Source organism: Grampus griseus (assembly GCF_964374135.1).
Source record: "Grampus griseus genome assembly, chromosome: 1".
NCBI classification, from domain to species: Eukaryota; Metazoa; Chordata; class Mammalia; order Artiodactyla; family Delphinidae; genus Grampus; species Grampus griseus.
The window spans coordinates 23,890,985-23,903,793 of record NC_139017.1 but is presented as its reverse complement, the minus strand read 5'-3'; the positions used below and the strand labels follow the sequence as shown (position 1 = coordinate 23,903,793).

Genomic DNA, 12,809 nt, shown 5'->3' with positions numbered 1-12,809 from the left:
AGATATTTTTTGATTTCCTCTTTGTTTTCTTCAGTGATCCCTTGGTTATTAAGTCATGTATTGTTTAGCCTCTGTGTGTTTGTATTTTTTACAGATTTTTTTCCCTGTAATTGATATCTAGTCTCATAGAATTGTGGTTGGAAAAGATACTTGATATGATTTCAATTTTCTTAAATTTACCAAGGGCTGGTTTCTGACCCAATATATGATCTGTCCTGGAGAATATTCCATGAGCACTTGAGAAGAATGTGTATTCTGTTGTTTTTGGATGGAATGTCCTATAAATATCAATTAAGTCCATCTTGTTAAATGTATCATTTAAAACTTGTGTTTCCTTATTTATTTTCATTTTGGATGATCTGTCCATTGGTGAAAGTGGGGTGTTTAAGTCCCCTACTATGAATGTGTTACTGTCAATTTCCCCTTTTATGGCTGTTAGTATTTGCCTTATGTATTGAGGTGCTCCTATGTTGGGTGCATAAATATTTACAATTGTTATATCTTCTTCTTGGATTGATCCCTTGATCATTATGTAGTGTCCTTCCTTGTCTCTTGTAGCATTCTTTATTTTAAAGTCTATTTTACCTGATATGAGTATTGCTACTCCAGCTTTCTTTTGATATTCATTTGCATGGAATATCTTTTTCCATCCCCTCACTTTCAGTCTGTATGTGTCCCTAGGTCTGAAGTGGATCTCTTGTAGACAGCATATATATGGGTCTTGTTTTTGTATCCATTCATCCAGTCTGTATCTTTTGGATGGAGCATTTAATCCATTTACATTTAAGGTAATTATTGATATGTATGTTCCTATTCCCATTTTCTTAATTGTTTTGGGTTTGTTATTGTGCTTTTCCTTCTATTCTGTTTCCTGCCTAGAAAAGTTCCTTTAGCATTTGCTGTAAAGCTGGTTTGGTGGTGCTGAATTCTCTTAGCTTTTGCTTGTCTGTAAAGCTTTTAATTTCTCCGTCAAATCTGAATGAGATCCTTGCTGCGTAGAGTAATCTTGGTTGTAGGTTTTTCTCCTTCATCACTTTAAATATGTCCAGCCACTCCCTTCTGCTTCCACAGTTTCTGCTGAAAGATTAGCTGTTAACCTTATGGGGATTCCCTTGTGTGTTATTTGTTGTTTTTCCCTTGCTGCTTTTAATATTCTTTCTGTGTATTTAATTTTTGACAGTTTGATTAATATGTGTCTTGGTGTGTTTCTCCTTGGATTTATCCTTTATGGCACTCTCTGTGCTTCCTGGACTTGATTAACTATTTCCTTTCCCATATTAGGGAAGTTTTCAACTATAATCTCTTCAAATATTTTCTCAGTCCCTTTTTTTTTCTCTTCTTCTTCTGGGACCCCTATAATTCAAATGTTGGTGTGTTTAATGTTGTCCCAGAGGTCTCTGAGACTGTCCTCAATTCTTTTCATTCTTTTTTCTTTATTCTGCTCTGCAGTAGTTATTTCCACTATTTTATCTTCCAGGTCACTTACCGTTCTTCTGCCTCAGTTATTCTGCTGTTGATCCCTTCTAGAGTATTTTTAATTTCATTTATTGTGTTGTTCATCACTGTTTTTTTGTTCTTTAGTTCTTCTAGGTCCTTCTTAAACGTTTCTTGTATTTTCTCCATTCTATTTCCAAGATTTTGAATCATCTTTACTATCATTATTCTGAAATCTTTTTCAGGTAGACTGCCTATTTCCTCTTCATTTGTTAGGTCTGGTGGGTTTTTATCTTGCTCCTTCATCTTCTGTGTGTTTTTCTGTCTTCTCATTTTGCTTAACTTACTGTGTTTGGGGTCTCCTTTTTGCAGGCTGCAGGTTCGTAGTTCCTGTTGTTTTTGGTGTCTGTCCCCAGTGGCTAAGGTTGGTTCCATGGGTTGTGTAGGCTTCCTGGTGGAGGGGACTAGTGCATGTGTTCTGGTGGATGAGGCTGGATCTTGTCTTTCTGGTGGGCAGGTCTATGTCTGGTGGTGTGTTTTGGGGTGTCTGTGGCCTTATGATTTTAGGCAGCCTCTCTGCTAATGGATGGGGTTTTGTCCCTGTCTTGATAGTTGTTTGGCATAGGGTGTCCAGCACTGTAGCTTGCTGGTTGTTGAGTGGAGCTGGGCCTTGGCATTGAGATGGAGATCTTTGGGAGATTTTCGCCATTTGATATTACATGGAGCTGGGAGGTCTCTTGTGGACCAGTGTCCTGAATTTGGCTCTCCCACCTGAAAGGCACAGCTTTGACGCCTGGCTGGAGCACCAAGAGCCTGTCTTCCACATGGCTCAGAGTAAAAGGGAGAAAAAAATGGGCTTCCCTGGTGGCGCAGTGGTTGAGAGTCTGCCTGCCGATGCAGGGGACGCGGGTTCGTGCCCTGGTCCGGGAGGATCCCACATGCCGTGGAGCGGCTGGGCCCGTGGGCGATGGTCGCTGAGCCTGCGCAATGGGAGAGACCACAGCAGTGAGAGGCCCGCGTACCAAAAAAAAAAAAAAAAAAGGGAGGAAAAAAAAAAGAAAGAAAGAAAGAAGAAGATAAAATAAAATAAAATTAGAGTAAAATAAAATAAAGTTATTAAGATAAAAAATAATTATTAAAAAAAATTTTTAAGGTAGTAAAAAAAAGAAGGAAAGAAGAGAGCAACCAAACCAAAAAAACAAATCCACCAATGATAACAAGTGCTAAAAACTATGCTAAAAAAAAAAAAAAAGGACAGACAGAACCCTAGGACAAATGGTAAAAGCAAAGGTATACAAACAAAATCTCACACAGAAGCATACACATACACATTCACAAAAAGAGAAAAAGGGAAAAAAATATATATATCATTGTTCCCAAAGTCCACCTCCTCAGTTTGGGATGATTCGTTGTCTATTCAATTCTTCAACAGATGCAGGGTACATCAAGTTGATTTTGGAGATTTAATCTGCTGCTGTTGAGGCTGCTGGGAGAGATTTCCCTTTCTCTTCTTTGTTCGCACAGCTCCCGGGGTTCAGCTTTGGATTTGGCCCCGCCTCTGCGTGTAGGTTGCCTGAGGGCGTCTGTTCTTCGCTCAGACAGGACGGGGTTAAAGGAGCAGCTGATTCGGGGGCTCTGGCTCACTCAGGCCTGGGGGAGGCAGGGGTGCGGAGTGCGGGGCGAGCCTGTGGCGGCAGAGGCCGCTGTGACGTTGCACCAGCCTGAGGCGCGCCGTGCATTCTCCCGGGGAAGTTGTCCCTGGATCCCGGGAACCTGGCAGTGGCGGGCTGCACAGGCTCCCGGGAGGAGAGGTGTGGATAGTGACCTGTGCTCGAACACAGGCTTCTTGGTGGTGGCAGCAGCAACCTTAGCGTCTCATGCCTGTCTCTGGGGACCGCGCTGTTAGCCGCGGCTCGCGCCCGTCTCTGGAACTCCTTTAAGCAGCGCTTTTAATCCCTTCTCCTCGCGCACCGGGAAACAAAGAGGGAAGAAAAAGTCTCTTGCCTCTTCGGCAGGTCCAGACCTTTTCCCAGACTCCCTCCCGGCTAGCTGTGGCGCACTAGCCCCTTCAGGCTGTGTTCACGCCGCCAACCCCAGTCCTCTCCCTGCTATACGACCGAAGCCCGAGCCTCAGCTCCCAGCCCCGCCCGCCCCGGTGGGTGAGCAGACAAGCCTCTTGGGCTGGTACGTGCCGGTCGGCACCGATCCTCTGTGCGGGAATCTCTCCGCTTTGCCCTCCGCACCCCTGTTGTTGTGCCCTCCTCCGCGGCTCCGAAGCTTCCCCCTCCGCCACCCGCAGTCTCCGCCCATGAAGGGGCTTCTAGTGTTTGGAAACCTTTCCTCCTTCACAGCTCCCTCCCACTAGTGCAGGTCCCGTCCCTATTCTTTTGTCTCTGTTTTTTCTTTTTTCTTTTGCCCTACCCAGGTACATGGGGAGTTTCTTGCCTTTTGGGAGGTCTGAGGTCTTCTGCAGCGTTCAGTAGGTGTTCTGTAAGAGTTGTTTCACATGTAGATGTATTTCTGATGTATCTGTGGGGAGGAAGGTGATCTCCACATCTTACTCTTCCGCCATCTTGAAGCTCCTCCTAAAACTGTTTAAAAAATAAAAAAAGTTAAGAGAATGAGCAGTGTAAGCTTAACCAGATGGCCTAGAAGGAAGGGACAAGAGATGGTGTTGGGTTGGGGAAAGTGCGATGTTTTTAAGATTGAGGTTGGAAGTAGACGATGATTATGAAAAGGAATTGTTGTGCAAGACCTATGGCCTAGTGGAACTTAAATGGCATGAGCGTGTAGTGGACCAAGTCTTTTTATTTTTCGTTTTTCATCACCCTTCCCATCAGTAATATTTTGTAACCAAGAAAATAGACATAGGTTTCATCAAAAGTTGAGAATTAGTGGAAGACCACAGTGGTAAGGGGATGTGAATGTATTCAAGATGTAAATAGAAAGCAAAGTTAGAAGGTGTTGTTTTTTATATAATATTTCAAACAACATTATAGCAATTTACATGGAGTTATTTGAGTTCCAAAGTGAATAAAATACAATGGATTTCATAGGTTCCTGGATGTGCATAAGCCAAGATCTCTGGGCTTTGATAGATACTAAACCAGCACTGGCTGAGGCCTGTTAGCCTGGTTAAATGGTGATATCGTTTTCTTAATTGCTACTCTGTGAGTGTCTTTAGAGGAAAATACAAAATGTCTTTGGAGGAAAAAACAATCTTCCCCCATCTATATTTATTCTTTATGTTATAGATTGGGTGATTAAGTGAAAAGATTGTGGTCACTTGTGGTGTCCAAAGTTAAAGAATTTTAGAAGGTAACAGCATCCCAATACACAAACTTTCTTAATATTTTCTTAAGCCACTTTTCTTTAAAAGGCTGTGAACATATATACATGTATATAGAGCCTACGAATATGTAACTATCACTAGAGTAGGCAACTTCTTAACAGTGATTTTATTTGCTCCTTTATTCTTTTGATTGTCCTCCAAAGCACTTTCCCATCTGAGAGAAGAAGGGATCAAACCCCTTTTAAAGGGCCTCTTTAAGATGTAGTTATGGGGGCTTCCCTGGTGGCACAGTGGTTGAGAGTCCGCCTGCTGATGCAGCGGACATAGGTTCGTGCCCCGGTCTGGGAAGATCCCACATGCCACGGAGCGGCTGGGCCCGTGAGCCATGGCCGCTGAGCCTACACGTCTGGAGCCTGTGCTCTGCAACGGGACAGGCCACAACAGTGAGAGGCCCGCCTACCGCAAAAAAAAAAAAAAAAAGATGTAGATATGGAGTGATATGTAGGTAGACAGATGAATTTAACTCCTCAGGAGTTTAAATTGTAACAGATGCTGAATCATGCCTCAAGATTTAAACTTGTCTGCTGTATGCATCACAGATACGTATTGATTTACCTGAAATATACTTTCCTCACGGCTATTCAATGACCTGAATTTTATTGAGTATAATTTGAAAACATTTCTCTCTAAAATCATATAATTACATCAGTAAGATAGCCTTAAAATAGTAAATAGAAACTGAGTTTCGGGAATTCCCTGGCTGTCCAGTGTTTAGGACTCCACGTTTCCACTGCTTCCACTGCTGGGGGCCCTGGTTTGATCCCTGGTCCGGGAACTAAGATCCCACGTGCCTTGGGGTGCGGCTGGGGCAGGGCTTGGGGGGGGTGGTTGTAGAAACTGAGTTTCAGTAGACTTTAATCTTTTCTCTTTGTTATATCATTGACCATTTTAGAAAACAAAAGAGCTTTATTACAACACAGAATTTTTGTTTTTTACAAAATATTCTACTTTAAACTTTCTAAATTTAGTGTACTTCGGTTTTAAGAAGGGTGTGTTGTGTTTTCATAAGATAAAAAATGGAATCTAATTAATAAGAAATCTTAATATTCTTTAGAAATCATGTGAGTGTATGTGTGTGTGTGTGTGTATGTTTAATGTTAGATTAAAAGAGTATTAATTCCGTGGCTCAAGGGTGAAGTTTTACTGATTTATCAGATATGTATAACTTGGACCTTTCTAAACGTGGCTACCTTTATCTGTAAATAACTGAACAGTTCAGTAAACCATTTCCCACTTGTTGACAGATAGTAGTACTGTGGTAGACCTTTAAAAGAAGATATTAAGAACGTCTTTAAATTTCTGTCACTTTTCACTTGTTTCTTTATGATGCTTTAATATATATCTCACTGAAGTTTTCTGTTTTACTTTGGTACTTGATCTATGTCTTTATTTGCATGTATTCTAGGGTCAGTGATGAAAAGGATGCACGAGGATATCTTCAGGCCTTAGCTTCTAAAATGACTGAAGAATTGGAAGCTTTAAGAAACTCCAGCTTGGGTACCCGAGCAACAGTAAGCTCTGCCATTTAGCACGCAGGCTTATTATATTAGTCGGTGGGAAGGCTCAGCAAACACTGTAATAAATCTGAGTACTTACATCAGTTTGTCTAGGCTTTGCCTACTGTAAAGATTTTCATGAGAAATCATTCAACGTTTTTCCAGTTTAGGAAGTTATAATACATAGCTGCTTAACTATAATTTGTGTGGCTAGCCATTAATGGTAATAACCATAAAAAATAAATGCATTTATAATGTGAGTCTACAGTTTTTCTGAAGTTAATGAAAAATAATATATTTTCACAAGTAATAGTTCTTTTAAATTCTTTACTTAGGGAAAGATAGTTCTTTTAAGTAGTTTCCAAATGCACTTACATTACTAAACTTAAATGTTAAAGATAAAATCGAATGGAGCTAAAAACGCAGTCATATTTTTTCATAGGATATGCCCTGGAAAATGCGTCGTTTCGCAAAACTGGATATGTCAGCTAGACTGGAGTTGCAGTCAGCTCTGGATGCAGAAATAAGAGCTAAGCAGGCCATCCAAGAAGAGCTGAATAAAGTTAAAGCATCTAACATCATAACAGAATGGTAAGACTGAATAATATAGTCCCACTAGAGTGATTTCTAATTTGGTCCAAAAGTTTCTGGAGAGAAGTTACATGTTTAGTTTCCTACCTGTCTATACCTTTTTTTTTTTTAAGTGATGACCAGAAAAAAACTATGAATATTTGAAAATGAATTGATGATTTTAGGCCTTGTGTGCAGTGATGCAATTTTAATACAGCTTTGTTTCTGACTTGTCCTTAAAGTGGAATTAATAGTACTAATTAATATTCTGTTATTTACTTTTCCCCTTATTTGTAAAATTCACTCTCAAATTTTATTCTATTAAATCCAAAATAATCTTTTGTTCAAGAATATCACATTAGTATAAAATTGCAGCATAGAGTCAGAACAAACTATAGTCATATGAAAATTCTGGCCTCTACCATAGGTTTTTTTACAAATGAAGTTTCAAGTGATGGTAAATTTCATAAAGGTAGAATATACTTAAATTATCCTTTCTTTCATGTTATGTATTAAAAAAAGTGTATCCCCCACAGGTCCAGGACAGTTAGCTAATGAATACATTCCCTCCATTCTTATCACGACAGTAGAATAAATCATACTCTGAATAAATAAATGATGAAAGGAAACTCGTAATTGGATTGGTTCAAGAATAAGTTATAGAGGAATAAGGTGATATAGAGGAATAAGGTGATATAGAGGAACAGTAGAAAGTTCATGTTACAAATCAAAATGTAAATAGAAAAATCCATTTGGTGCTCAGAATACCAAATGTTGCAAAGGCATCAGCATGAAAAGAAATATAGTCCCATAAATTCAGTTTTTAATGGTATGAAGCACCCCCAGTTGAATTATAAACTCTTGCTATGAATTATCCAATCATAAATTAAGTATGTTTTACTGAAATGTGCTAGTGTAACATTGAAAATGGAAAAAAACTGTTTTTCGAGAATATGAATTGATCCCAACATAAAGACCTGCTAAATGTCATTCTCTGTATTGTAATTTGGAATAAGTGTGATCTTTCTGCTTATGCTTAGGACATATAAATTTACACATTTGTTCATAAATCAGGAATGTGAGTCAAACTGAAAATTACAAGTTTAGTCACTTTCATGGTTCTCTATGAAAGAAGTCTAACAATTCTAAAATTAACCTTTGATTTTATGACATTTTTTAATTTAATAATGTAGCTCAGAGCCAGCAACTTTTCTATAAAAGGAAAGATAATAAATACTTTGGGGCTTGTAAGCCATATAGCTTCTGTCTGCTCAGCTCTGCTGTTGAGTACAAAAGCAGCCATAGACAGCATATAAATGAATGAGCCTGACTGTGTTCCAGTAAATCTTTATTTACGCAAGCGTAGATGACAGGCTAGATTTGTCCTTCCTGTAGTAGTTTTCAGTTCCCTACATTATCATGACTGGCATTTAAACCAATTAACTTCAACTACATACATGATGGCTCACTAACCAACAATATAAATAATGACATTTTTCCTTTTTTTCCCTTAAGTAAACTAAAAGATTCAGAGAAGAAGAACTTGGAACTGCTATCAGAAATTGAACAACTGATAAAGGACACTGAAGAGCTTAGATCTGAAAAGGGTATGGGAATGTGTTTTGCATCAACCAGGACTTAATGTTCTGTTATGAATACATTTTATTATACAAGAATCAGCCTACTGTGTAGGCAGGAGAATTGTTCACATACACAATTCTGGCACTCATTTATAGATGTATGTGTATATGGTGCACGCGCGCACACACACACACACACACACATATTTGGTAGACAAGTCTCCTGAGTCATTTTGTTTTACTTGATACACATTGTTTAAAGATTTCTTAACAGAAAACTCACTGTGCCATAAATTTGACTGTTTTTTCAGGACCATGGACTATATCGTGAAGAATATTTTTGTGATTGGAAAAGTTTGTTTTTATCATATACTTTATACTATTCTCAAACATTGTAGGGGATTCACTCTCAGGGTAGTTGATGAAATAATGTATGAAATAACTAAAGATTAACCTAATCCAGTATTAGAAAGACAACTCAGTGACAAAGAATTATTTGGGCATTTCGGTGTCTTCTTCCATGTTTGATACTCAAAGTGCTTGCCCTGTGGGATTTTCCAGGATTTATTCCCATTTTCTTGAAAACATTACTTGAGCATTTTTTCATTAATGTAAAAAGTAACTCAGAGTGCTTGGTAGCTTTATTACATGAACTTCAACGTTCTTTCCATAACATGGGCATTAAGAATGTGAAGATTTAATTTTTTAAAATTCAGAATGTTATTATCTTAATGAAAGGATCTCTTATATATAGTTGTTAAAAATTCATTTTCCTGACAGTATTCCTGACTGAATACTGAACTAGTTAATAGGCTCTATGTTGTACTTATGTGCTGCCTTATCATTTCCCAGTCCTGTGACACACAGTGACGTAAAGCTGGTTGGGTCTCCGCATCTGCTTTTAAAATTGTGGCGGAAAGAGGGTAATCACACAAAGGAGTTAACATGAAAAAGCCATTAAAAGTAGTAGATAAATTTTTGTTGATTGAATTTCCTAGTGAACAAGAAGGAAGGAAGGAACCCAGAAAAAGTGAATTAGGAACTCAGATTAGGAGTACAAAGCATCAAGCTAAAATGAGAATCAAGGTTAATTTTCATGTATGAAGAGTGGAAGGAGCTGCGTTATTTAGTGAGTTGAGGAAAAAGAATATATCAGACATGGAGGACCTGTGGCCCTAAAGGCAATTTGTATAGAAAAGAGACCAGTGAAGAGTGTGACTTACTATAACACACCAGTTGGCATTGATTGCATCATTTTAAAGTAGATCTAAACTTGCGAAAGAAGAAATCTTTTATCACATTGCAGGCTAACCTATGGCTATGGTTTTATATTTGGATTTTGAGCCTTGCAGAATAATAAAATTTCACTATATGTTGTAACATAATAGTCTACTTAACTAATACAATGTAATGTTTATATAATGAGGGCAAGGATTTTGTTTTCCTGCTTTATTTACTATTATATATCCAGTATCTAGACAGGGTTTGGCAAATAAAAGGCTCTCAATAAATATTCATTGATGGAATGAATTTCTGAACATACTGCCTTATCTGGCAACTATGGTATATTATTAGAGAGTAATTCAAAAAAAACATAATTTGGTATCAGTTGATATCAGTTCCTGAAAAGCTATGGAGATCAAAAATGTATGTTGGTTGTTTCTCCTTTTCCTCCCTAGTATTTATCATTATGTGTATTTTAAGAATTAATTTGGAAATCAGGTATTTAAAGTTAATACCATAGCCAAGAGGTATGAGTGAATTTTTTTTAATTTGCCTGAGAAAAGCTAGGGTTTGGAGTCCTCATTCGCCAACCCTAGTTTTTCTCAGACAAAATTTTTTAATTTCATGCAATTTTTGTCAATAAAACAGTAAATGAAATCAGATTGAGGCCTTAGCAAAAGTTTTTTCATAATTAAATAAGTTTGTTGTATCACTGCATTTTTAAATAAAAGATTATTTATATTAATATATACTATATGCTTGATGAGAGTATTTCAAAAAGGAAACCTTGTTTGGTGATAAATTACCTTAGAAAAATCAGACGTAACCAGGGTCCTATTTTAAAATTTTTCTCAAGAGTACCAAAAGATTTAATGTGCTTCTTACAGTGTACTGTGTAGGAAAAGAAATTCAGGAACTCAAATAAGTCAAGAAACAAGTATTTCATGGAGTCTGATGTAATTTAACTCTTGAGTGATATTCCAAGAAACATTAATGTATTTTAGTTTTTTAAGTATGTGGAGTTAATGATATTAATTGGTTTTAAAATACAGTAGTTTGTGAGCAGCTTTTTAATAGATTCAGACAGGAAAGGTTATCCGTGAAAATTAGTTTTAATTGTTCTAGTTTTAAAAAAAGTTGCTGCTGTCTTCTAGGTATAGAGCACCAAGACTCACAGCATTCTTTCTTGGCATTTTTGAATACGCCTACCGATGCTCTGGATCAATTTGAAGTAAGTATTAAACTTTTCATATATCCTCTGCAGTCAATTTAAAATTTACTTTGTGATTTAAAATTTATTTGCAATAAAACCTTTATTGCATCCCATATAAGAGGGCCTAGAATCTTATATAAACAAAAACGTATTAGGAAAGGAATATGTTCTGCAATGTTATGGAAACTTTAATCATAAACTTTTCTTGTGTTTAAGAAAAATCTAAGAAAAATCTAAATAAGAGGGTCGTTGATAAGATTTAAAAGAAATTTCATCTTTTTCCCTGAGGAACAGTAAGTGCAGAACAAATCCTGACTTTAAATAATTTTGACACTTCTCTTTTTTCTCCAAAGCATAGAGCCATAGTAAAAAACAAGTGAAAATTTCAGAGCTCACAATAGGGCAATGCTGGTTCTAGTTCCAAATCAATTCAGTTTTTTAGAAGTATACCAAAAGAATGCTTTTTGTTAAAAGTATTACATAGACTTTATTTGGCACACTCCATTATAATGAAATAGTGATTATATGACTCTGTCATTCTTTGGTACTTAAATTCTTCGCTAGAAAAAAAAATTAAGATATGAAGTATATTTTTATGTCAGAAAACTTAAGTTAGTGATTATATCTTAATCAACAAATAATCGTATGTCTTTGTGCAAGGCACTGTTCTAGGTGCTGGAGATACAGTAGTGACTAAATTGACAAAGTCCTGCCCCTCAAGAAGCTTACATTCTAGCAGGAACGATTAGAGGCAGAGATTCTGTTGCTTACTTTTAGTTGTTACCTTCTGGAGTGCTTCCATTTAATTTGATTATTAATGAGCTTCAGCTTAATACATTTTGAGCACAGTATATGAATTGTATTTCATTCTTTTGGGAAAGGAAAACCGAATCACTCTTTAAAAAGTAATTAATGAATTTCTACGTTTCTTGAGAAACAATGACAGTGACTGCTTTTCTCATTTATTTATTTGAATTAATGTCATTTGCCTTTCAATTGTTTTACAAAATTTTTGATTTATTATTTGTTCTTATTAAATTGCTTCATCCATTTTTTCTATTTTTTTATTGCTGTATTCGTTAAATAGGATTCCTTTTCTTCTTCCTCATCTTCACTGATTGATTTTTTGGATGACGTAAGTCTTTGATTTTCAAACCAATGCATCCTTCAGTAAAAGAGATCAGTGAATCGATATGAAGAATTTACCTAGTAATGCAGTCAGTTTTAGAAATATCACACTTGATAATTTGTGAGCCAAAATGTGCTTCTTTCTTACTTTAAATACAATGAAGAGTTATCATTATTAAATATAATAAAGTAAAAATGTACTTTTAAAAATGTGTTGTCCATCAGAGAATCCCTATAGTTCCAATCTGCAACAATTCTGAAGACTGGAATGCGTATTTGATTATCGTCACTATAGATATATAGATATAAATAATTGCTCATTTTTGTTTTTCATGGCAATTTCTATTTCACATTCCCCTTTTGTTTTCAGCACTTTACTATTTAGTTTATATGTTAGTTAAAAGTAAACCTCTGGTGGTAGAATCAGAACAAGTGACACGTTTTATTAACTCTTCCAGTAGATTTTATCATGACACAAACAGATCAATTTTTAATGCTGACAGAATTTCTCTTCTAATGTAAAAAATGATTTTAGTTAATATATGCACTATATTCACTATAAATTGACTGCATTATCATTTTCTCTCTTAAATTAATTGTATAGATTTATTAATTTAGAAGTTCCTAATGTATAGTGTTCCTCTCTGTACAGAAATACCTGACATATACATTCTCTCTAATCCACATTAAATGGCACAATAATTCTTGTTGTAAAGCATTGTATTATCCTGTTGAACATTCTATCTTTACAGAAATTTGGAAATAAAATGGGTTCAAATGCAAATATTGTGCATATAACTATTTTTAAACCA

The 12,809-nt window shown here is 36.5% G+C and overlaps 1 protein-coding gene across 11 annotated transcripts in view; it reads left to right on the top strand.

The window, feature by feature from the left end:
• Nucleotides 1-12,809, top strand: part of CDC42BPA (CDC42 binding protein kinase alpha) — a 324,813-nt gene that overhangs the window by 254,122 nt on the left and 57,882 nt on the right. For all 11 annotated transcript variants that reach the window (XM_082655136.1, XM_082655135.1, XM_082655134.1 and 8 more), the window contains 4 exons: nt 6,192-6,297; nt 6,725-6,873; nt 8,368-8,459; nt 10,811-10,887. In XM_082655136.1, coding sequence (XP_082511262.1) covers nt 6,192-6,297; nt 6,725-6,873; nt 8,368-8,459; nt 10,811-10,887 — 424 coding nt within the window. The remainder of the gene's footprint in view (nt 1-6,191; nt 6,298-6,724; nt 6,874-8,367; nt 8,460-10,810; nt 10,888-12,809) is intronic.